Raw genomic sequence first — 26,897 nt, 5'->3', positions numbered from 1 at the left:
CGGCTAACGGATGCTGGAAATCCGTGATCTTGGATTTACTTACGTGATGGTTCACTTTTCGTTCTCTCTGTGCAACGACGAACACCGTGACTGATCGTTTATTTTTTCAGAAACACGTTGGAAGCGCTCGAACTATGATTTTAATTGGCCCCCCCCTCCCCACGATTGACTGGCCACGGCTATTCCACTCTCGACACGAAGGTGGTTCGTTGCTCGATCGATGTATAATGCAAAAGCATCGATCTAACGTACACACACGTACAACTCGTCGACGAACGCTCAATGTAATTTGCTTTGCTTAGGTAGGCGCAAATTCCAATTTCAAGTCACATAATTGAGGGCAACTTGTTGGTTCAAAGCATTCGCGGCTAATATAATGATTGTTCATTGATGAAGCAGTGTCCATTGTCGTTGAAATAACGCTTGATTTGTAATGTTTGACGAGCGTGAAATTTTGAAAGCGCATGCGCGTCATTTGGGAATCACCTGTTACCACCATCTTGTTTTAGAGTGTTAAGTTTCCGATCTCAATCTTTTCTTTTTCAATCTTAATATAATCTTCTATCGATTATTAGGAAAATTTATTTAATTGTTTATCAATAGATCTAAACACCCTTTCCTATATATATCCATCGCAGCTATCGTTCGAGAAACCGATAAGGGCAAAAATATTCACTCGATCCGAGTAACGTCTCGTCTGAGAACCGGCATTTTCGAATCGATGAACTTTGCATCCCGCTCGAAAATTCAGCACGTTTACAAGCGGGCCACGGTTATATTTAGCATAATAATACGTTGATTGATACGTACGTGAGCCAAACTACTGTCGTTAGGGATGCACGATTCGTTTCACAGGCCTCGTTTGTGAATGGCCGCTTATCCTCGATGTAACGTTTCTAGTGATTCCAAATGGTTTGTAACTGTCTCCCCCCAACCTACCAGGAGACCTACTTAGACTGCTCCCAGCAGATTAACCTGGTCATTGCCAACGCGTAAGATCGGGCCATTTGTTTCTCATAACTACATAATGATATTACGTTACTATATTAAGTCTAGGAAGAATTCTACGAGGAACTGTTGTCATTAAAATGCATTTCTATCCGTGATTAATTCCCCTCTTACCGTCAATATTTGAAAATAAGTATTAGTTTTCGTAAAAAAAAAAAAAAAATGATGTTTTAAACGATGCAATGGATTCATAAATACGTTTACGTTTATTGCATAAAAATGATCGAAGAAAAGGAAGGGGAAAGGAGTTGCAGCTTCGACTTTGAGATTGTCGATGCTGGAAATGCTGGATAAGTGAAAAAAACTTGGTTCCTTATAAAATGAGTTTATTTTCTCCGTACCATATATGCTATGTACATCGTGTGTATTACGGTACTGACATATACGAAGTTTATTAGCCAAAGTGTGACGTCTTGATATCTTGTATATGTATATATATATATATATATGTATAAAAAAAAAAGGAAAAAAAAATGAATAAAAAAAAATTATATTCGCAGAGTTATTCGGACGCGCGTACGCAAAATTCGAATTCTTTTCTCTCTTGGACGGATACAGGAAATTATTCGCATGCTCGTCTCGACATTATTACGATTCTTTCGTCGTATACAAGTGTGCGCTCGTTGCCACCGCGTCCGAATAAAGAGGGACATTGTTAAAAAACTAGATCGTATTGCCAGATACGCATAAGGCGAAATGATAGAAATCTAGGGGAAGAGGAAGAGGAGGAAGAGGAATGGAGAAAAGATAATAATTATAATAATAATAATAATAATAATAATAATAATAAAAAAATGATAAACGTGACAAGATACGAGTATTCTTGAAGAGCGTTATACGTTAAACGTAAAAAATAAATAAGCCATCATGATTGGTGCGCGTTGTTATTTAAAAAAAAAAAAAAAAAAAAAAATAAAGTGAGAATATCGCTCGATTTAGCCGGGTAAGCTCTGTACGTGATCGCGTAATCGAAATTATTATTAGTCGGTCAGCGGGGAAAGAGGGCGAAAATGAATGGAAAAAGGAAAGAGAGAAGGAGGAGGGATGATGGAAGAAACATGCACGCTTGTCAGGGTACAGAACAGACTCGAGCTTTTTCAAGCTTACGACGGAATAGGCGCGCACCTCAGGCTCGAGGACAAGCACCGACGTCTCTGCACACTTGTAAACACTCGCCGATAAGAAGAGGGCAGGAGGATATTATAAGGCTCATTAAGAAGGACAAGGCGAGGTAAGAAAGGAGGGAGGGGGGAAAAGAAAGAAAAAGGAGGAGGGAAAACAAACTTCTTAACTCACGAAAGCGCCGAGTCCAAGGCGTCAGTGTTTACGCGCAAGTGATTCTCTTGGCGCCATTTTATCGAGAGAGGGGTCGTCCTCGAGCCTAATATTATTCGTTTCACACCGGCTTCTGCACCTTGCTCGCAAGCAGGCCGCGTGTTAATCTTAATCTTAATTACGTAAAATAATAATCAAATGACGATACATATGTGTTTGTCATATATCTGCACGATTTTTACTTCCATCGTATACGCGTATATAATAAAATAAAATAAAAAAAAAAAAATATGGACGATTACTCGTTTAAGGGAGCTTAAATCGACGTTACATTGTTCACTGTGGAAACAATTTCCATTGACTTGGATCAAACTTGGATTCGACCGAGTAATTCGACAAAAAAAAAAAAAGAAAGGAAAAAAATTATCGGTAAAAATAATTCGGTTCGATCAAGTCGATGAAAAGTGTTCGATCGTCGTTCTATCGTTATATAGAGCTAGAATGAATAAAAAAAAAAAAAAAAGAAAATAATGCTGCTTCTTCTACAAGATGGCGCGAGAAAATCTCAAACCCCCTCGACTTTGTCCACGAAAAACACGACGATGACTGTACCGCAACTGCGAGCATCACGAATTGCAATTGTCTCGAATCCTTTTTCCGCCGTCGGGCGAGAGAGAACGAAATTCTTCATGCGCCATCTCGTATGCTCTCGTACATATATGTATATGTATGTATGCGTGTATGCGTGTTAGAGGATGATACCTCTAAAAACATCGCGAGCGGCGAGTCACGCACGCACGGCGCGCGCATGCGCGTTCGCGTCCCGCAATTCCTATCCGTTCGTACGGAGTCCAAGTCGTTCGAACGGAGTTTGAGTGGAAAAAAAAAAAAAAAAATTGGCTCTACCCTCTCACCACAAGCAAATTGGATATACTACGTCAGCGTTTAGCGAAAAAAAAAATCCTTAGCGTAAGTGTAAAATGAAAAAAAAAAGAGAGAGAGAGAGAATAGAATAAATCGCGTCGCTTACTGATAAACGCGTGTTCAGGCACCGTTGTTGGCGATCTTATCTTCGTTCGTTGTATACATTGTTATTATTGATTGTTCCTTTTTTTTTTTTTTTTCTTTTAGGTAGTAAAATAGTAAGCATAGTATATATGTATATATAGTCGGCGAAGCGGGAGGAGAGGAGCGCGTGTTCTCCGACAATAGGGCTCCGGTTAACGTGCTCTAATGGTTTTGGAGAGGGGAAACTACGTCACACGTAGTATCCTATAGTTTTCAATCAATGCCATTCGGCTCAAAAGAGAAATCCCATTTAGCCTCGCGTTCCCATTGTGCGAAGTGAGAGAAAGCCTAGCAATCTCCACGGCAATTAGTACCAATAATTAAAGCGCGCGTCCTTTCAACGTTTAGCTCGATATCTTCTCGGCTGGTGACATTTTTTTCACCGGTTTCATTGTCGTTCTTCCTTCTCTTTTTCCTTTTTTCTTTTTTTTTTTTGCGCGCGCGCGGCTTGTCAGTAACTCGAGTTGTCAGTCGTCGAATTACCGATGGAGAACAGAGGGACGCGACGCGTTGTCCTTTCCCGTTATAGAAAATTATACCCGCAGAATCAAGCGACGATTGGAAGAGTCTATTGTTACAAACGTGCAACCAGACGATTCCGATTCTTCTTGTTTAGAGGGAAGTACAAGATTCAATTTCGAGACTTTTTGACGATAAAGTTTGAAAGGGAAAATGACAAAATCGATGGCTTTGTTAGTGGTAAAAAAAAAAAAAAAAAAAAGAACGACGGTATATCGTGATAATCGTAAGAGAGAGAGAAACCGGATAGTCTGCGGCGTGTTTGCCGACGATAGACAAATGTCGAACAGAGGGGAGATCCACAGAAGTTTAACTGAAACGCAAACGTCCCCATGCTAATCGAGGACTCACACTTTGCCCCGTCTTTATCTTCCTCTTTCGCTCGCCCCTCACCATTTGTCTTGGCGAGCGTATTCAAATTTTCAAGTTTCTCAATTAACCCTCCTCCCTCGAATCGATAGAGTCCCGCAGGAACGCGACCCTAACCGATTTAAATTTATCCAATCCTTTCCATGGATCCATCTGTCTATTGTTCGGTTGCGGTTTCACTTAGGCTCGCGTAAAAATTGCTTAATTTTGCCAAATAAGGTTTGTTGAACAGCAATACTCCGTGAAATGTAATCGAACGTTATATCTTTCCCCTCCATATTGTGTCGACAACATTGTGGATCTATGTTTCGAAGTTATGATCCAATTATAACTTTCCGGATATATGTTTGAATCTCGAATTATGAAAATTTCGAAATACACAATCTCCCAACGTTTCATTCTCGACCGTGATGAGCAGTTATCGAATTTTCGTAATTTGGAAATTTGGAAAAAAGTATTCGTTTAATATAGATAATTTGGATTATTTCATTGCACCAAAAGATTTCAAAATGATTCTGACTTATTTGTAAAATACTTAAGGAACTTTTTCGATTATTCTTAACCAATGAAGCGACACTAGCGCCACGCGACTATTAACTACATATCTATACTACCCAATGTATTTATGCACTTTTGAAACAACTTTTGAAGATCGAATAATTTTCAACCTGATAATATTAATCAACAATATATATATTTTTCTATCACTTCAAACCATCGTTGCTCGAGTTCGTTCACCCCCTTCTCTCTCTCTCTCATCACGATATTAATAATCCCTGTTTACACGCGTCTACTTCTATCCACGACTTCAAAGAGTTTATCCCGTTGATTAGCCACGAACTCGCAGCAACCAGAGCGAGTCGTCTCAGATTGATAAGCTCACGTGTCGCGATGTAAATTAACCTAACGCCACCACCGAGGGCCGAGGAAATCTGGCTAAGGTTAAGTCGGGGGAGGGGGAGAAGGGGATGTTAGGTTATACGATCCCTAGGTATCTAACCTTGACGCGATCCCAGCGCCGTTCTCGTTTCCACGACCCTTCTCCCCACCCCGAATTCCCGTCTAAACCCCCTCCCCCCTCATCCTCCCCCAGCGCGAAGCTTAGCTTAACCCCGAGACGCCGCAAGAGGCAATTAACCTTCCGCCAACCCCTTGACGCCCATTGCAACCCTCCTCCCCTCCCCTCATCACCCTGGTTCCCGCCACCTCCCACTGTTTCCAGTCGTTCCACTCCACCCTCCCTCCTGTTGATATCCCCACTCGGAGCATCTGCATAATCATGCTCGATTCCCAATGCTAATTAGAGTCCGTATCCGACTCTAGCAAGTACACGTCGACCTCCATCACGCGGTCCGGAACCACGCCTCGTCCCGCTTCGGCTTATTTCACCCCCCTCCTTTTTATCCCTCCTGTCTCGCACGATCTAGCACAGGGGAATCGAAAGGGGAGAAGGATGACGAAGAAGTCGCAAGAAAAATTGAGAGAGATTAACGACGAGAGTTTGGTTTATGAGCGAAGGGGGATGAGGGGATAATATCGATCGAGAGCCTGACCTCTTTGAGATCTGATTGGAAAAGGGTTTCTGCGAACGGATCCTTTAGGGTTTAATTCGATGACTCTCGATCTCGAGTCGATTGGTTTGCGACAAGTTCGTTGCAATACAAATACAAATGCAGTCGGGGAGGAAGTAACGGTGGTCTTGTTGTGGCGGTAATATTTGATCCTAGCCTGCGATATGCGTTTCCACGGCGTTCAGTTTCACTGTTAGGTTGGCCAATTGATGCACGGTGGAAGAAAGGGTGTGGAACTGCAAGAAAGGTGTTGGCGAACGATGCATCATTTCGCGAATCCGGGGAGAAGAAATAAGCTCGATCGTCAGGATGGCTTCGCTCCCCCTCCCTTTTTTCTCCCTTTTTACCGCCAGTGTTCGTTAATTGAAATTGCAGGTGTTATCGAAAGATTTTGCCCTTCTTTTTTCAACAAATGTCCCGACGAGCCGCGAACCCAATTAAACCAATTTATTAGCTAGGAGCCATTCGCCTCCTCGCGCTGGAGGATCGATCGTTTATCCCCCTCCTCCCCTCTGTAAATGAAGAGAAAGAGGTGCACGCGGATGATTGTTATAAAAAAAGACGAAGAAAGGTATTTTTAATAATACAACGATGCCGTGCGAAAAAATTCCTCCGTTCTTTCCTCGAATTGATCGATTCCTCCGAACAACGCGGCCATTTCCGTTATAATTCGGGATGAAGATGTTCGAATACGAGAGAGTTGGACTTCTCTGAAGAAACAAGCTCAAGGAAACGATATTTCGAGGGGGACAGCTTTCAAAAGAGATGCTCGAGATCCGGAGGAAGGGGGGACGGGAACGGTGCTCAAAAACGGCGCGCTGAATATCCTGTGTCGTACAACTTACAGAGGCTGTCGGTGCGTCCGGGGACGGAATGCATCCCCGGCACCGAGACCGAGACCGAGAGCGCCTCTTGGTGCTTGAGCATCTGCCGGCGTCTCTGCCAGGTGAACGTCCACGCGGCGATGATGGCGATCTGTGCTACGAGGAACACGGTCCCTGCGACGATCGCCTCGCCCAGGTTGATGCACATGCCCATGGTGGACGATATGTCCTCGCTCTCGACGAACACCGTGTCCCTGCTAGCCGAGCTAGCGTTCGACGCCTTGCTGTCGTGCTCGAATCCGAACTTGTCCGTGATCTGGATCGATTGGACGAGAAGCAGGTCCTCGCGGGTCTGGGAGCCGGCCGAGCGACGGCGACGACGCTTCCCGTACGAAATGACGGAGCGCAGCTCGCCGGTCGCCTCCTCTTGATCGCACTGCACCGGCTCGCAGGTGGGCATGCAAGGTGTGACCAGAGCGCGGAACTGTACCACCTCCGAGCTAGGGAATTTGAAGGCGTCGAAGTGCGAAAGAAGAATCTGAAAGAAATAGAATGGATTTTATATGGTTACATGTGTGGATAGATTTTTTCGATTAGTTTGAAATGGCGAAGGAATTTCAGGATACCGATGAAGTGCAACGAGAGTTTAAGAAAGGGAAACGATCGAACAAAAATTCTGTACTTCCGGAAGATTTGCAAGTCACACGAGGAATCTCTGTCCCGTTATTCATCATTAAGATAATACGTCAACAGCTGTGTCAAATTGCTTCTTCGGTAGCAACCAAGATTTTGATTTATTATTCGTAGAAACGAATTGGCTGCTATCAGACCGGGCGGCCATCAGTTTTATTACTTCGTTCTCCATTGCTTTCAATTAAATACAAAAGATAGTACAATTGTGTTTTTAAGAAGACACAATTTTCAATATTTATTAACGATAAAGTAGCTAGAAAAGGAATCTCGACGTGTCGTTAAATAGATCAATGACACCTGTAATAAGGGAATTTGTATAATTCTTATTGTTCTCGTGTTTAAAAAGAAACAACTTTCGAGGCATCTATCCTTCGAATGAAACGTAAATTTATCCTCGATGCGTCTCTGGACAAAGTGTCCCGTAAATTACGTGGCATTCTATGAAATTGCCTTCGATCGAACGGCTCGCGTGTTGATAAAAAAAGCCGCAGAATGTTACACAGAACACAAGTAGTATCGCATAACACGTGGAACGTTTGCCCGTCGCATGCAATATGCGTAATAGAAGATCGCTTGAAACTGGTTCTCGCGTCTTACAACAGCTGCACTCTAATTTTTTTTCTTGCCTCTTTTCTTCCTTTCTCTCTCTCGCTCTCTCTGTCTCTGTCTCTCTCTCTCCTTTCCCCCTTTTTATTCTTTATTAAGTAAACTCGTACATACGGCAATTACACGGAATTATGGCATGAGAAACAGCCATTGGTAAACGCTGTTTTGTCGTTCCCATAGCGAAGTATTTCGATAAATAACACACTCCTATTTTCGTTTTTCCTTCTCTCCTTTAACCATTGCCTCTCTCTCTCTCCATCCCCTCGTGTCGAACAACTTCGATAATACGAGCCTGTCCATTATAATTATTCACATTTTCCTTCCCTACTTTGATTAAAGTAACAATAAATTACACAGGATACGATGGTTCCCTCGTACACACATATGGTTTCCCATATTTTTCGATGAACCTCGTGGTTCGTAATCACATCCATTACACGCACTCTATACGAGCAATTTATAATTACGAATTATATTTCCGAAAAGCGCTCGAAACTTCTCGCCCATTAAAAATTCCTTATCGTTTTACACGCTGTTATTACAATACTTGATAGAAGATTAACACCACAAGAATCCATACGAGCCTCACCCCACAGACCCACCAAGTTTTATAACTCTCTCTCCTTATTGCCTCTCGCCTCTCGAAGGAATTATCATCAATTACAATCCCTCCCCCCTCGAAATGCAAAAATATTCCAATTACAAGGGATTAACCTATGCCACGGAGGTGAATTAATTCCCGTCGAAATGGCCACCGACCTCCAATGGACACCTCCAATCTCCTCGGCCCCCTCGCCTCCACCATCGAGGAGGGATCGGCCAAGCTTCGAGGCGGCACGCGCGTGTGCTCCGCCATAGGAACTGGTTTTCCAATGTGGTGGCGCGTTACCCAAGTTCATCCTCGTATTTGCACACCGGGCACGTACATTATCGGGGTGGTGGTGGCCGAGGGGGAGGGGCAGGCGAAGTAAGACATTAAAATATGCTTCATCCCGCGTACAGCTTCATTTAAAAGCGTTCTTTCTTTGGCGTCCCGCTCGGAACGAGCGGAACTTTATTAACTCCGTGTCAAGGGAGAGGGAGCGAAGGTCAGTAAAACGCGCGAGGGAAAGAAACGCGCGCCTTGTATCCGCCGTGGCATCTGCTCCTCCGCTCTTTCTCTGCTTAACGTACCTTAACCGGGATAGGTGTGTACATATGTGTGCGTGTATATATATATATATGCGACGTGTTCTTCGAGACTGTGTTCTCGAGAGCGATGATGGAACGTGGACGGACTGAATTGTCGTGAACTGAATCGGGTCTGGCTTCCGGCTTGATCTCTCGGAGGGTAACTGGAGAAAATGGTAAAAATGGACCAATGGGCAATGGAGCCGCTTTTATCTTGGGGATTTAATTTGGAAAAAGTGGGTTCCTCCTATTTTTTGTTTATATTATAATTTGTTTCGTCGAATGTTTCAGAAATATTGTGAATATTGTTGCGAAGAGTCGAGTTTCTACTCGAGGAAATTTTGATGGAACGGCATTTCCCGTTTCTAATCTCTAATTTCAGGGAAGAAGGATCGAGTAGATAACCTGTCGTAAAATTGGGTAAAATTCGAAAAATTTTGCTACCGATTCGTAAACGGACGGGTCAAAGTATAGCTCGTATGTCACGGAATACCTTGTATATTGTACGGTTATACCGGTGTCTACACAGAGGAGCGAATGTGGCGGCTGAGAAATGCTTCCAATTTCATTCAAACCGGTTGTGAAATGGAAGAGCTCTCGTACCGTGGCTTGGCTACGTGACAGACATACCGGAAAACCCGACTTTTGCCAAATTCCTGGTTAGATGAGGGCGAATCCTTTTGCCAGCCCTTTCAGGCCCAACCGAGTGTTCCTTGCATCCTCGTTTTTCTCCCTATCCAAGGTTAATAAAATTACACGACGGTTACAAATGAAGGTAAAATATCGGTAATCCCGTACATTTGATTTTGCCATTATTTATGTATGAAGAGTATCTTTCTAATTTTGTTATTTTTAAGTGAAAGATAAGGATATTGTATAAACTTGTTATTTTATAAATTTTTTTCAAAATTAATTTTCCACAAATAACTTTGAGATTCTTGTGTAAAGAGCTTTGTTGTTTGTTTACCTTCTGTTATTCGTTCGAAATGATCGAAATTATTTGAAAATAATTCATTTCAAACAAATAATAAAGATTTAGAGAAGTGGAACTTTGTGCAATATTTTTCCTTTATTTTCACTTCGCTCGCAATTTATCTGAAAAAATTGAGAACGCCCTGCGAAGATGTAAAATTAAATTATTTTCGCGATAAGGAAAAAGTTAATTTTCTTTAACTTCAAGAAGAATATAACACTTAAGAAGAATATAAAGAAATCTTAAAATTTTATTTTTCACCGTTTCTCTTTTCTAATTAGCCACGTACTCACTGCGCCACGTTTCACAGAGCATATATAAAGAAAAAAGGAAGATCAACCGAAAGAAGGATTATTTTCGTAAGAATTTTCGTCTTTTTCGTCTCCTCCTTCCCGTTTTTTTGTCTCAATTCAACATGTTTATTTAAAGGAGAAAAGTATTCTCCTCTGCTCCAAGAAATTTCTTCACCGGCAGCCATTTCCTGGTCCTCCCGGAAAGAAGAGAGCTCTGTTAATTTTTGCTATCCTTCCCCCCCTCTCCTCCGTTGAATTTCTCACCAAATAATCCGTCCGTTTGTTCCACTTTTAACGCCACACGCTTCCGTAATGAACCTTACACACGCGTTAATCTCGACGACTCTCACCGATCCTCGAGCACCCGATTCCGTCTCTTTCTTTTTTAGTTTTAATCAACCATTCTATGCGTTAATAATCCACCATTTCCTTCGTTCAATTCCCCGTGCTCGAGTTAAAAACAACGGAAATTATTAACGAATAACGTTACCAGCGAAGAAGAAGAAAGAGAGAGAGAGAGAAAGAAAAAAGAAAGAAAGAAAAAATCGGACTCATTTGTAGCCTGGGAAAACCCAGTTCCATAGTTATACACGATAAATATACGTTTCTTTGTTCCGCGCAATGAGAATCAGCCGCAACGGTCCCCCAGGAACGAGCTACATCCGCCATTTTATAAGGATTTCTTAAAGTCCTTCGCGGCAACAATGCAGCAAAGTTGATTATCCTTAAAAAGGAAACGTGACTGTTATTCATCTTATCGTATCGTCGAATAATATAAATATATAAATCATCGATAAGATGATTGATGACGCGTGTTAAGCTTAGTCTCTTTCATTGTTTCTCCATTCTTGGAAACGAGACGCGTTTGATCTTTTTGTACTACGAATGAATCGTTACATCTATCAATTCAGTCGTATCTATCTTCCGTATGCATCCATATCTGTTGCTCCGTTCTCACAATTATTAGCTTGGTTATTTAGGAAGAAATGGAAATGCTTGTGAATTGCTTATGTATTATATCGCAATAATTAAAACGTCATGCTCCCGGTTTCTTTACCGTTTAACATTTCAAAACGTTACACGTGAAAGGTACACCGGTTAAGGGTGTCCACGCGCTTCTTCTTATGCCCAGATTCTTGTTCCACGAATTGTAATTTCCTGTGTACGAGGGGGCACGTATCAGCGGCCATTCGTAGATCCAGGCCTCGTTACTTGGACAAGTCTCGAGAGGAAATGAGGTTAGCTCGCGTGATCTGTAGAATCGGCTGGACGAGATCGTGGAACGGGTTCTCTCTCCTCCTTCTCTCGTCTCCTAGGCTGGGTGTCAGGGTGTACACGACTCGGTGATATATCTCGATGCGCCGCATCTTTCCTGGATTAACGGATATAAATTTTCTCTTTCTTTCGACCGGGGGGGACTGTTATTACTTTCTAATAAAGCGATATCGCTCCGTGCCTCGCCCCCACCCGCGCGAGCAAATGATGTGGAACGGCGAGTTAACGAGGCGGTATGCCCCTTGTTGTCCCTTCCCTCCTCCCCACCCGGCGCATTCTTCTTTCTATAGCTCCCACTATGTCGTAACGATCCGTTTGTTTTACCCCCTCGGACAGGCAAACCATCAATCGCACGTAATACGCAGTATCGATCGATCCCAGACGATGGACGCGTTCTTAGAAATCGGTCGGGTCAAGGTTCACACGGACAATAGCCTCCTTAAGGGAAACGGAGATCGTTTGGTGAAAAATTTCGATGGCAAAGCACTGCCGACTATGGAACACTGTTAAACGATCGGTTTAATTTCCATTAATCGCGTTCAACGGGATGGGCTTGCTCTTAGAAATCAAGTCAGCTCGACGCTTAGGTGGACAATGAGTCTCTCGTTTCGTTGAAAAATCATGGATTTGTTGTTGAATAACGCGCAAATTAAGATAAACTCGCGTTCTTGTAATCTTTAGATAGAGATTTTAGGCGGATAATAGTTTCTTGTAGAGAGGAAGTTGTTTCTTGTTAAGAATTGCACAATCGTCGTCAGAGTACCGTTATATTATCGGTTTGTTTTGACTCCTCTACCGACGGATCATCGGTACACGATTCGATCAGAAATCGGTTGGGTCAAGGTTTAAATGGACAATAGGTTCCCCAAGGAAGGCAGGGGTCGCTCGGTGAAAAATTTCGATTGCATAACGTTGTTAACTATGGAATACTGTTATATTATCGGTAACGATCTTTAGATTCCAGCCGGTTGATGAGGAACTCGAGCCGATTGGGAAAAAATGGCCAAAGGTTCAAGAGCTTATCGCGCGGATGGATCTTGTACACGAGAAGTTCACTTAAGGAGCATAATTATATCGTGGCTAGAAAACTCGAAATCATTCGTGATCGTGACAGCTACCTCTTAAATCATACGACGTGTGAAGTTTCCTTATCTCGGGCGACGATCTCGTGCCGATAAAATTTGCAAGAATTAATGATGTTCCAGCCCTTCCTTCCCTCCTCCCCCTCCTCTCCCCACGTGCTAATACAGTCTTGGAGCTAATTTTGTGCTTCCTTATGCGGCATACGCGGAAGGAACGATCATTATTGGACTGAAATAATCTTTCACGTCGTTAGGATAGTCGTATGTCATTATTCGTCGATGTGGCTTGGCGATTGAAATTGGCCTAGTGCTTTATTTTTAACTTGTCTCGAGCTCAATAACGGGAAAAAAAAGTTAATGAGCCGAGATTTACCGTGGTTAAAATCAATGGCTTCTTATTGCTGGGAATATAATCTCCAGGTATTTTAATTGATTTTCAATTACACCGAAAGCACCGGTTGAAAGGAAATAAAGCGAAAACGCGTACCATTAAAATTCGAGAATTTAATGAAAAGGGAAGCTAGGATTTCGATACTTTGAAAATCTATTTTTTTTTTTTTTAAATTTGACGCTCACGATATATACATTTTCACGAAACGAAAGAGATTCTAGAATTTAATGAAACTTCAGCACGATCGAAACAAGTAAAAAAAATTGCACGCGTTATATACGTCAAATTATTACGTTATATTGAATCTCTTCCAGATATTGATACCCGATAAACGAAAAAAGTTTCAATCTAGCTTTAATAGATTTATCGTGCAGATAAGTACCTAATCCTGCTTCATTCTCAATTTATCTAAAGTGTCTGATATTTCTAATCGTTTAAAATGATTTTATATAATCCTTACGATTTAACCAATATGGTCAGGTTCCAACCTATTCCCCGGAATAATCCAATCCTCTGTCGAACAAATTGTATCCTTCCTTCGTCAACGCGATCCCGGGAGCTAATTTTACGCTTCCTGATGCGAAAGGAATGATCATTACCGCGAGAAAGATCTCTCGCATCGTGTTGGGACAGTCATGCGCCATCATCATTCTTGATGATTAAAGGCGTATCAACCCTTTTGACGTTTTATTTTCAACAAGCTTCCACCTTACCGTCCACGGTAAAATCATAACAAGGAGTCGATCACTGTAATTGAAATTTCGCAATTTCACCGCGAGATTCATTACATCCTTTACCTTATTCTCGGCGAATCACACGAAGAAATTCCACGCGTAATTGATCGCTATAATTAATAATCGGCCGCTCGTCTTGATGCGTCGTAAAGTTCATTCCGCCGCCCGACTTTCTAATTCCATTAAACCGAATTTTAAACGACACCGTGTGTGTTTCGATGATTAATGCATCTCTTTGAACAGGTACGGAGGAAGGGGGGGAAACAATTGACGGGAACGATAAATAACGTTTAACGAAGCGTTAATATTTATGGTGGATAAGTCTGGAATATATATTTTCCAGAACCTTTGAAGTGGATAAATGGGGGGATACCTCTATCTCTTGTTTATGATATTAATTTACATTATTTTGTTATTTGTCGCACACGCGTCAAACCACACGCGCGTGTACCTTTGGAATTACGTTTCGTTGATGACTCAGCTGTGTTTCGACACTTCGACGCGAATCGTTCGAATCGTCGATCCATCGATCTCGTGTCGTCTGATTGCGGGTGGCCGCTTCGATCATTGATCAACGTCTCGACGTGTATTTGACCAATGAAAGCATATCGACTACTTTTCCTTACACGAGATATAAATATAAATATAAAAGAAGCGAATTAAATCGATTTCTTTATCGTTATCGATACGTTATAAGTGGAAATTTCTTCGATAGAATTTTTTTCTTGCATGAATGCATAGTGTACAGGTGGAGGAATTTAATGGAAGCAGTGAATATATCGTTGTATCGTTGATTTTCATAGTTCTCGTTCCCTTACTCCTCTCTTTGCGAACAGATGATCAAAATGGAAATATCTCTGGGGCACATGGTAAGTGATATTGCATTAAGGGGTAAGTGAAATACATCGGTCCAGGTTACCCTCCTGGGAGGGAGTTTTATTTACTCTGCCTTCCTCTTCCCTTTGTCCTCTTTTCCTGATAGTAATCAAATGCTTCTTTAAGTTACATCACCGATATTGCTAGCGTCACAGAAACTGCGAATGCTTGAATTAATTCTTTCTTTCTTTCCTTTTTTATCATCACATATTATCTCTTCGATTCTCGTACATTCGAAAGAATATACACGTACGGATAAATATCCATCGATGAATTTGCAACAGCTGTCCAATTATCCAACACTTGACTTTTAGCTCGCATAATATTCCTATATATATATATATCACCACTTCGGTGACGAAGAGCTGTTTACCTTCCAAATTTTCGAGCGACAGCCGGCATTTACACGGTGAAAATAATAACGATCCCCCGAAGCTGCTATCAACGCATCAACGAAGCGGGCAAGACAACGTTGCGACCAGTTATGGCTCGAGCAAATTGCTTCCCGTCGTAAAATCCGACCGAGTGATTGATTAGCACACGGTTGGACCGACTTGTTGACTCGCAGCTTCTTCCAGCTCCGCTACTCCGCGTCTCAGACAGAGAGAGAGAACCCAAACGGTCCCATAACGGTCGCCTGTATCGACGTTATCTCGATCGAGCACCTCTATTAGCTCTATCAGTCAAATTAGAATCGCTCTTTCTTCCTCTTTTTTTTACCATCGACTCGAAGAAACTCGAAGAAAATTATTACTAGGATCGACCAGTATATAATAATCATACGTCTGTATTTTAGTTACTTTGTTTCGCAAAAATGATAGCCGAGTGCGAACGAGTTGTTGACACGTTCCTTCTCCCTGTTTGGAGAGGAAAAGAGAGAAGGTCCTCGTGATGTATCTCTCTCTCTTCATCACCGAGAGTGGTAGCAGTTATGGCGCGAGGATAAATGATAAGCATTAGCCTGGAGAGCTTACCTTGCCCGTGGTGGCCGACTTGTAGAGGGGGCCCATGATGACGTGATCGGTGGGGCAGCCATCCGAGTCAATTAAGACTATCTCGCTGGAGTCGACGCCGTCCATGGCGACCAGCTCGCGTACGAAGATCTCGTACGGGCTGTTCGGGTCGAGTATCTCGAACTTGAGGGCCAACGGATCGCCGACTTCGGCCGACGGGATTGCCTCGTTTCCACTACGATCGGTGATCTTCATGGCAACGTTGGGCGAGTCGACGATCACTTCCTCGGACAGGGCGGGCGTTATATCACCGTGTACACCGAGATCGACCTCGTTCGATACGGTTTTGTTGGTGAGATCGTATTGACAGGTGACGGCCAGGCCGAGATCGGAGCTCGTGACAATGGTGTCGTGGTGTTGGATCACGACGTCGTTCAGGTAACGGCCGAGCCCCTGCTGCCTTATGTTGCACTCCAAATCGTCGTAAGCCATTTTCAGCTCGAACTCCAGCGCCCCCTTCACGTCCTGCACGCAAGAATTCGGCGACCCCTTCACGTACACCTTTCCGTAAAACAATTTGCTCGTTTGGATTCTCGTCACCATGTCACCTGCCCGGCAATCGATGGTCACGTTGTAGCAAGAGCTCAACTCGTACGTCGATCCCTCCGGCACGTCCAGATAAGGTTCCTGGAAACGTTTGTAATTATTGTTTTTTAGAATTTAGGAGATACCGTATATTAATTTCGTGGAGAGACGCCAAAATTCTTTTTTATTACACTCAGAAGTATGCGTGCTCCTCGGATTCAGACACAAAAATTGGATGATTAAATTACTCTCGCGACTTTACAAATATTATTCTATTAAATGAATCTTATCTCGACGTTGTATCATACGCGACGCGCATAATTTCGCGATTATTGCCTCGGCCTATTAGGCAAAATGATTGATATACTGGATTATAAACTGGGGTATTTATATGTATATAAATGCATGCTGTGGTAAAGAAAGAGAAAGAAAAGTAAAAAAATGTCTTATGAAATATGGACTGTAATTTGCATATCGTAAACAAACTGTCATTCGATACTATTAGGTACGTACGTGTATCGATCGGTTATGCTAATTCGATAATTCTTCTCGATAATACGATAATCTGGGTCGCCTGAGTAATAACAATTTGCATATTTCTATTAAAATAGCTAACCAGTGTTATAATTATCCGCTATTTATAGAACTAAAATTGTCATAAATGCGCCCTTATTTATCGTAACAACCTCGAACAAATTGCCAAATGTATCAAATCGATGGAACTCGTTCATTCACGAAAATCATGTGATATTATCTGTTTACACATAATTATTATAACGTGTTATTTAGATTATACTTATTTAATAACAACGTAGAAAACGAGTTTGTCACTCTGATTTTTAACGATAAAGTTTCGAAAAAGCTGTTATGAAAAAATAAAATAAAAATATAGAATCGAATTAAATTTCAAAATTCATAGAATATGCAACCATCCAATTCGCGTCCAATCAGAAGACAATCGATTTCTAGCAAAAAGAAAAATATATATATCCCAATAATTAAAATATTTTATACGAGAAACCGCCAAGTGTTTCAACTCGTTCTACAATTTTCGACATTATTGAAATAAATGAAAGATCCACTTTCGTTTCTCCTTTCCAAGGAACCGTATATCTCGTATATCGAATCGCTGTGAGATAAAGATCCGGTAAAAAAAGGGAAAAAAGAATCCGTACGATATATGAAAAAAAAAAAAGAAGCGGCAGTGATTCAATTCGAACGGTAGTGGAAATAGAGTGAGCCGATTCTTCAACAGGTTGGCGAGAAGAAAAGTCTTTGTCTCGAGTTTCTCAGGGCGCGCCGTATGCACGTAAGCTGAAGAGCCCGACCAGTCACAGGCCCCAGTCACAGGGTAAGCATCTGCGATGGAAACTCGATTTTCCACGAAACGCGTTCTCACAGAGAATTGTTCGACCCGGTTTCCACGTGTGCAATGTAATCACGTTTACAGAAAATCCCTGCCGGCCCTTTCACGAGGAGGTACGGAGGTGGCGGTGTGGAAATGTGCGGTCCACGATTTCCAACCGAATTCTATCCCCACGAAATTGACGTCGAATTGTTTTACCATCCCCGCCAAATAAATTAAAGTAAGTTGACGCAACGAAATTTCGCATGACGGGGGGGACAATCGTTGAAGGAACAATTTTATTAAACGTGTAGAACGGAAAGAACGGAAATTTGTCGGAGAGGGGTTGTTGAAAATATCAGGTAGATATATCCGGATGTACATCTGCCATTTTGTCGACGAATAATAATAGGAAATATCATAAATTTGGACAAAGATTAAATTTAAAGAGGGGATTAATAAAGGATCGTTGTTATTTTTCGTCGATTGGAAAATGTACGAGTGAAATTTCGAATATTAAATTTTTATTTTAATTGCGAAATGTGAAGCGAAACTAATCGTTTATCGAGAAGATTTTTTTTTCCGCGTAGAATCGATGCTAATGACAGATGGAGGGTACAGATGGAATAAATTCACTTCGTACAGACGTGTATTCCGTCTGACCTATTTTTTTTTTTTTTGAATTATAACCCGTTAATGCACGCTGTTAACGCGCAGGTGATCATTTATGCAAAAAAGTCAATCTCCGACCTGAATGCGATCTGCTTACGATCATCTCGAAGGATTTCTCAATTTTTCAAACGTTCAAACGTATTCATTGAGCATGATACACGGAAAATAGAGATAGAATCGAGGTAGCTCTATTATTAAGTTTAAAAAAGAGTGTATAACTGTATGAAATTATTTGCATCAATTTCTCTCGTCTTCTCATCCTTCATCTTGATCGCAACGATCACAAATCATTGTCGGTCATTATTTCACGAAGCGAAAACAAGATCTGGAGAATATATTTCCAATAATATTTCACTTTTTGCAAGAAGAAAAAAACTTGATCACTATTTCACTCGGAAATAAAGGAATAATTACGAAGTCAAAGGGATATCTCGCGTTATAAAATCGCTCACCTGAATGTCCGAAAGAGTGGCTCTGGAGTGATGGCTGAGACGGCATACCATGTCACCTGTGTCGCCATAATCGTAGGAATGGCAACGGAACGGGGAATTCAAGCAAAGCTCCCGGCACTCTTCGGTGCTGCCAACATCTTGGTAAACGGAATCCACGGTTTTCAAAATACGGCCGGACAGTTTCTTGAATTCGCAAAGCTTCACCGGTTCGTCCACGCAGTGGTTCTCGAGATAGTCGAATCCCTTGGACGATTGGAAAGCATTCGATCCGGCGACGGTCAGCCGGTCCATGTCCGATAATTCGCATTGTTTCGTCGCGTTTGCATAATTGGCAGATCTGAAGCAAAAATGGTTAAGGATTTTTGTGATTTTTTTTTAATACGATGGTATTATGATGATATTAGTAATAAAAGAAACAAGTTGATGGATGTAATAATATCGACGATTAATAAATCATTTAAAATTTGATTTATTTGATTGGCATATTATTTGTGATAATTAATTGGAAATGCAACGTATTGTAATGTCCGTTTAAAATATTTTTGTCGAGCATGAAGTCGAATGTGTATAATGTGAAAACTTTTTGACAATAAACGTTATTCCGATTTAAATGATCGAAAAGTAGTCTCGTTACACGTGAAACGTTTTAAGTATTGATTATAACACGCATAAGTTACACAATGCACTATGCATTATTAACGAGAAATAATAACAAAAAGTGGAAAAAAAATTTTACTCGTTGAAGCAATAATTTTTACTTCTCTTTGCATACCAAATGCACAAGTTGAAAAAGTCGTTATCTCACGATTACACGAATTCTATCAATAACTTAATGGAAATTTTACACTTTAAAATCGTATTAAAATATACCAAACGCAGTAAATCAAAGATTGAAAAAGTTTCTGAAACGAGCTACAAATTTCCCTCCTGTTAGAAGAAGAAAGGATTGACATATCACGAAAATCGATATTTATTTCTCTCTCTCTCTTCGAAAGAAAAACTTGGATGTTTGGGATTAAATTTCAACTGCTCCATAAGCGTGCTCCATCCAGTCTCGATTTTCGTCACGCTCGTCCAATCTTTCTCTCGCTTTGTATTTGTCTTCGATAAACACAAGCAACACCGGGACGAATCGCACGCAATCGATGCGTCTCGAATCTCTATCTCTTGTTGATATTTCCTTACGACGATCTACGAAACAAGATGAAATTGTTCCGCGCCTCTTCAATGGCGTGAAACAGAAACGCTTGCGTTTAGAAAAGTTTACGGCTCGATCTCCTTTACAGCAGTTCAAAATAAACACGAGGGTATTATTGCTTCGGTTTCTCTTCTATTTTCGAAAGGAACGATCGGTCGCCGTTGGCCGAGGCAATTATTACGTGGATTATTGCGCCATAATAGTTCCACCATAGTTGAACCGCGAAAACACTAATTTACCAGCGTTCACAGAGGAGTCAACCGGACAGTTTCCCGTCCCTTTCCCTCGTTTTTTGCCCGTGTTCGTTAATGCCCGCATGGGATGAACGTGATACCGACGACTTGGACCGAAAATAGGGACGTTACGTTTCTGATTGCTCATCCTTGTTCCCCTTTTTGCCCGTTCTAGGCTTAAATACGATAGGAATTACGCGTTGCAAGTACTTATTCGGAATGGTAATAAATTGTAATATAAAATTTTTGCATGAAAGTTTTATTTTTTTTGATCATGTAAGTTTAAGTTTTTTGGTTTTAAATTTATTATTTCACGGTTAATTTGTTCTATGAATTTCGATTTTAATTTTTTTTTCAAGAATATGGTAAATTCATTTAAATAAGCAATGAAAAAGGTATTCAAGTATGTACAAACAGAGTTTTATTTTGATTTCACTCAAATTTATTATTGGTTTTGGTTGTATTTGAAGCTTGTATTACAATGAAAGGAAATGCGATTAAATAAATGTTTACCATGGTTATATACACGTCAAAATATGTTTAAATATTGATCGTATTTTGATGTAGGTGAATATTGATTTCATTGCAATTCCTCGTAACGAGAAATTTGTTCAATGTGTAATTTGCTTAATTCTTTCATTACACATTATAACGATTAATCGTCGAAAAATATTAATTAATAAGAATTTACCCGTGATTACACATTTTAAATATACGAAATTTCCATACAACATCCCGATTTAAATATTAAATTAAATTTTTGACCGTTTAAAATTACCCCCCTTCCCCCTTTTTTTTATTCTATTCCATTTCATCCCGATCTGTCAGACCGGTTAATTAATCTTTTACGTCCGTTCATATTATAATTTTTCCCATTTCCTATGCCATACCCGCATCTCCCCATTATTAGCGACCACGTTAAATAAAATTTCTATCCATCCATCGAAACGAAAGCTTCGATTCGGTGAAAAATTGGAATATCGAATCGTCGTGATCTAACCAAACTTGATGGCTCCCTCCCTCTCTCTCTCTCTCTCTCTCTCTTCCACTCATCCGTTTGAGCATCAAGCTCAAAGCGATGGGAGGAGAGGTGGCAAATTTATTCTACGCCGCTCGATCGATTTTGGATTATATTGCCTTAAGACCTGAATGATATTCATGGCCGGTACGTTATGATTTCAATATTCTCAGGTCCGTGGGAATTCAAGTCGAAAAATCACCGCGCCCTTATGCGGTTCGTCGCGATAAACGCCGCCATTGAATCGAACGTATAATCGAATCGTCTGCGGGTCCCGCGATTATCGAAATATTCCCATTCCCATCGAATATTTCCCAACGAAGGGGACAAGTGTATTATCGGGTCGGTAATCGATATTTCGCGGAAGAATCGTTATCCTCCTCGAGAATCGGATGTTATTTATCTTCACTTGAAAATAAAAATTTTAACGATAACGAATGTATTCTTATCGTCGATGATTGTGAAGAAGCTAATCACGTGAAATTCCGATTCGCATAATATCATATATCACGTCGAGTAGGACGATAATTTCCGCGACAAGATCTGGGAACGTATCGGTCGAGTTACCGTGTGTGGTAACTCTCGTCCGGGCCGTTTTTATCGATCGGGCGACAACATCGAGCTGATCAAATTCAAACGATATCGTTTGATGAAACAGCACAAATAGAAATGAAGGGTTTCCGTAATCGAACGTATCTAGTTGACTATTCGTTCGTTAAATCAACAAGTTTCAACAGAATTGTTCGCTATCCGAATAATTGGCCCGCGATGCGCGGCCCCTCCCTTCCCCCTGCGTTTATTATTCATTTCACGAATGGGGCGCGCGCGCGCCGATCGAGCTTTTATCGCGAATTTAACTTTTATCCGATTCGCTGACCCGACCTCTGATCGTGAACGCGACAAGATTTACGCAATCTAATAGAAACGATACTTTCCTCAAATTGTCGCGCATCTCATTCTCGACCTGCGTAAATCAACTTTTCGATTAATTTTTATTATTTCTTGTTTAATCTCTGTTTATCGAATTTATAATTTTTTAAATAGTTAGGATATTTATGGGGTGGGATCGTAGAATTCTTTTTAAAAAATATGCGTAAATAGACAGACAGATAGGGACAATGATTCTAGGTAGAATTAAGTTGTAGCTTCGAGTTTTCTACGATGTTATTATGGGGAGAATTTAATAACAATAGATGTTATAGATTATCCATAATACTTGGATTCTTTAGATTGCTCTCCGCCGAAATTCCATCAGGCATGTACGAATCGGAAGAAAAATATTTCTGCGAAATATCTCGAATGTTTGAAGGAATATTATTAAAAGAGTTGTTGCAAAATTGAAAATTTATATTTTTCTTACAAAGTTTACAAAACAGCTAATTTTAAAACGAGAACAAACCGCTTCCATCACGAGTAGAACTTTCACTTTCATGTAAAAAAACGTAACAAAAAATTTCGTCGTCAAACTTACTCAAGAGATATAAAGATTCAAAGTGTCCATAGCGTTTAAAAACGGTGCAAAGATTACGAATGGACTCGCGAGTCAATGACCTGTATATTTTTCTTGGAAATGTTTACTACGTTTTTCCAGGAATCGCGTCTGTCGCTTGTCTGGAGTTTGGAATAGGTCAGTGAGACGAGGCGCGAGCGAGAGGTCCGAATAAACGACAAGGACGGAGATGGTAAACGATTAAAAATTACCCTTTTCTTTACACGACGATATCTCGGTAACCGGAAGTCGTATCGAGATAAATCAAAAAGCATTTTAAAGGGGAAGATTCCACGGTTCCAACGATCGTTCATTCGTCGATAAAAAGTCACTATCTTCGGAGTTGTAGCGGTTCAAAGTTTTCCTAATTTTAATAGCGTTTATTAGCCGAGTATTAAGAAGTTACGTGATAAATGTTCATTTCTCGTTACAATCTCACTAATACGTTAAATACGAATTGAGTCAACAATTGTCTCAAGTTTTTTGCTTTGCTAGAACGTATCTTAATTCTTCAATCGATTTCAAGCTTAATTAATCGAAATTTTCCTTTTGGAAAAAAATGTTCAAACCGTGGTCCTCCTTTTCCATAATCGTTCTTTCTAAAATACTTTCTCGCGTAAACAAGGACTCGGTCTCTATCGAATGCCCCGTCTTTCTCCATTCTTCACGCTAAATCCATCAGAGTTGTTCTCTTTCTCTCTCTCCTCAAATGGAGTACAACTTAGAGTAAATCTCGAGGGAAATTTTAACCTTCGTGGCAGATGTTAAACGCAAAGTTAACTTCGACGGAGCGATGTCCGGGACGCGCCGTTTCGCCCTTAACCGCATCCCTCCTTCTTTCTTTTTCTTTTTCTTTCCCTTCCACCCCAACCTTTTTCCACTCCAACTTCGGGACAATTGCTCGGTCGCTCCGTTCGCCAATCGTAATTCCACCTACCTACCATCTTTCCTCGCCGCCCCATTTCGAGCAAATGGAGAGACAAAAAGGACAACGCCGATCAAGGGGAGGGAGGGGAGAGGGGGTCGACTCGAGTAAGACGAGTCTTCGAGGAAAACGGCGGAGGGAACGGCGGAAAAAGAATTACAAGTGACTCGGCCCGGTGCATCTCGATGAATCTCAAATTATTCGCAGCGCGCCGTTTCAATACGAATCGACCGTGTTCGACGCATCTAACTTGCATTAAATTTCCATGGAACGGCCGTGGGGATGGAAACGGGGAAAGGCTGGGCTGGGCTCAAATAAATAAATCGAATAAGTGAATTCGAAGCGAGGGGAGAGAATTTTTTTTTCTTTCTTTCATTTATTTATTTATTTTTTCTTCTTTCTCTTCAAGCGCCGACTCCTTTCCTTCGTATAATAATTTCACAACGGTACGCAACGAGCACCGTTTAACGGCGTACACAACCCCTTGCGGCTTTTCGCCCGTAATTGAGTTTCTGCCGGTGTTTAAGCCGCTTTGACGCGACGCAATTTTTTCGAAGAAATGGACGCGTAATTTCGGCCGTTGTTTGCGGTCGAAATTAAATATTGCGCGGATTTCGTTCGACTTTATGCGACTTTATATGTTTGGTCTTTCCACGTTTCATTAATATTTAATACTTGAAACGAGTTCGTGATTTATATTGATAATATTTATTTTATATTATCCTGTAAATCCCACCGAATAAACCGAGCCTTTCTCTCCCAGATTCCTTGGATATCGGTAACTTCATCCAGTTACAACCCCGGCATCCTGGGACGCTGGAAGGAAAATTTCGCCACGAAAACCCGCGGGACCCGTAAAACGATATGACACGTTTGTCCTGCGAGAGTTGGGCAGGAAATAAACCGCGTACAACTTGAATTGACCCGTTAACAATCGCGGCCTCGTGAAAGGGAACGAAACGAGGGGATCGTTTAAAAAAAAAAAAAGAAAAAGAAAGAACCGGATCCGATAACCGGCAGCACGCGTGCCATCCGTTGTTTCGCGTCACGTACGCGGCCAAAGTTTATGGGCCACCGGTATCCAATGGGGCAGCACCGAAAAACGCTAATTTGCATCGCTCTTTTACACGCTTGTCCCACCCCTTTTTACGACTCGACGTTGGAGAATAATCCAGCGGGATAAGCTGTATTAATGATCGCCCCGCAAAAAGGTCTCTCTCTCTCTTGCTCTTTCTCCTGTTCGTAGAAACCAGAAACCATTTTTTTCCCTCCTTCTCGGATAAAAACTGATCAACCTCGAATTGTACATCCTTTATGCGTACGTTGTATCATAGCGATATATATATATCATTTGGGGAGGGTGTTTTTCACTTGGAGCGTGTAGCGAGTATTAAATTTAACTGGCTTTTGTACGAAATTCGGTTAGTTGTTCGAGCGAATCGCGGCTGCTCGTCGCGAATTTTAATTTTCAAAAGGAAACGCTGCGTTTAAACGCATGCACGTGTATCGTGTATGTGCGCAGAAGGAGAAAAATTTCCTTTGATATTTGTGTTATAGTTAATAATAAAATCAGAGGAAAGAAGAATTCGATCGTGATATTCAATCGAGGATCCATTTTCATTCCACGCACAGCTTTCGTCTTGTTAAATGATAGAGGAAAAAGGAGAGGTGAGGATCGAAAGGGATGAAGAAAGGGGAGGACACTTCGATGGTTGCGAAGCGTCTCAGTGGTCAGGATCTCGGGTATCCATGTGCTATTACTCGGAGATATACGTCCTCCACGCAATCCCGTGATGCATTGCGCGTTCACCCGCGGACGAGACACCCTCTCACACCCCCTGTACTTTTCCCCAGCTCTCACCACCCTTTCCCCGTCGTTCTCTCGCTTCCTCCCCCGACAAATAGCTACAATTACGTACACGTGCCAATATATAACCCACCCTCCTCCTCAACCCTCCTTCCATCGAACAAAGTACAGCACGTTTCCCGATGTTTCGATACCGCGTCTTTCTCTTTCCTTCCCTCTCTTTCCTCCTCGTCTCGAGAAAAACGAGGGAAAAGTTTGGGGACCGGATAGATATCTTTATTTCTCTCTAATTTGAAATTTCATCTTACAATCTCGAAGATACGAATCACGAAAGATTAATTCGAAGGAAAAGTCCGTTTACTTTCGCTTGTTCGGGAGAAATCACGAATTGGCTACGTGAAAGTAAAGCATCTCGAGGAATACACGCACGTAACACCACACGTTCACCCGTATTAGCGTTTATAGGTGGAACCGCTCGATGTAATTACGATAAAGTTAATGTAAGGGTGTCGGGTGGCCCAGCTGGCTCTACGCTCGATCGACGAGGTTTCTGGGTGTAACAGGTGCTACCTCGTGAGTTTCAGAACATCGCGTATAAAGCTTTTCTCGGACGAGCAGTTAAGATATGGGCCCAGCTGTGTCTTAGAAATAGGATGGCGTGAAAAGTTTGCAAACTCGACGGGGGAGGGAATTTTTACGTCGCGAATCTTCCAAGATTGCCTCCCCTTTATCGAAAATCGATGAGAATTAAATAAAGCCCGCATTCGGCTACGCTTTTCACCTCCTTCGTTACGTATATACGAATACCTTTCGAAATGTATTTTCGATATTCCGAAATCGGTAAAGTATACAATTTATTCGATATAATTTTCCAATATTTTTACACGTAAACGCAATCGCGAGCTAAAATTTTCCGGATATAGTCATCCTGAAATATAGACTAGCTTCTACAAGCTTCTCAGAGAGTACAAGTTTCTCAGAAATGAAGGGGGGAGTATGAGCAAAAGGAAAATATAATTAATGACGAGGATTGAAGACCCACGTATGCGTTACTAATTAATAAATATCACGTTGGCTAATGAATTGTGCCGGTTTCTGACCGTGGGGGGCTCGGCTCCTGATTGCGAATTAATTACTTATATCGGTTCGTTTGCATATGCAAATCGGGGAACAAAGTCGTGGAGGAAACAGAAGGTGGTGTGGCCAGATAGAGAAATGGAAACGGTGAGGGAAAAGAGGGTCGATCGAGGCAAGAAGCTTGCTCGCTGCTATCATCGCCTGTGTAACCGCCCGTATAGGCGAAAGCGATAAAGCGATAAAGAGGGGAGGGGCGAGGAGCTTCCACTTATCGTGGAATTCGTTTCTATCTAGGGGCTCTTGTAACAGTTCATGTTAACGACGCTCGATAGCCTCGTTCATGGGCATTATGTACACGTTTGTCTCTAATCGTTTAATACTTCTTCGAAGGGAGATCATTTTTTACCCTTTTACCT

The 26,897-nt window shown here is 41.5% G+C and overlaps 2 protein-coding genes across 6 annotated transcripts in view; one reads left to right on the top strand and one right to left on the bottom strand.

The window, feature by feature from the left end:
• Positions 1 to 26,897, top strand: part of LOC108003939 (autophagy-related protein 16-1) — a 490,268-nt gene that overhangs the window by 227,924 nt on the left and 235,447 nt on the right. The gene's annotated exons all lie outside the window — the stretch shown is intronic.
• The window catches only part of LOC108003938 (uncharacterized), a 193,918-nt gene continuing 168,338 nt past the window's right edge, over positions 1,318 to 26,897 (bottom strand). For both annotated transcript variants that reach the window (XM_028669762.2, XM_017066527.3), the window contains 3 exons: positions 18,735 to 19,071; positions 15,702 to 16,367; positions 1,318 to 7,172 (listed from right to left, as the gene is read on the bottom strand). In XM_028669762.2, coding sequence (XP_028525563.2) covers positions 6,615 to 7,172; positions 15,702 to 16,367; positions 18,735 to 19,071 — 1,561 coding nt within the window. In that variant the 3' untranslated portion in view covers positions 1,318 to 6,614. The remainder of the gene's footprint in view (positions 7,173 to 15,701; positions 16,368 to 18,734; positions 19,072 to 26,897) is intronic.

Source organism: Apis cerana, linkage group LG9 (assembly GCF_029169275.1).
Source record: "Apis cerana isolate GH-2021 linkage group LG9, AcerK_1.0, whole genome shotgun sequence".
Taxonomy (NCBI): domain Eukaryota; kingdom Metazoa; phylum Arthropoda; class Insecta; order Hymenoptera; family Apidae; genus Apis; species Apis cerana.
The sequence above is the reverse complement of the archived record's forward strand: the minus strand, read 5'-3'. Positions and strand labels throughout refer to the sequence as shown.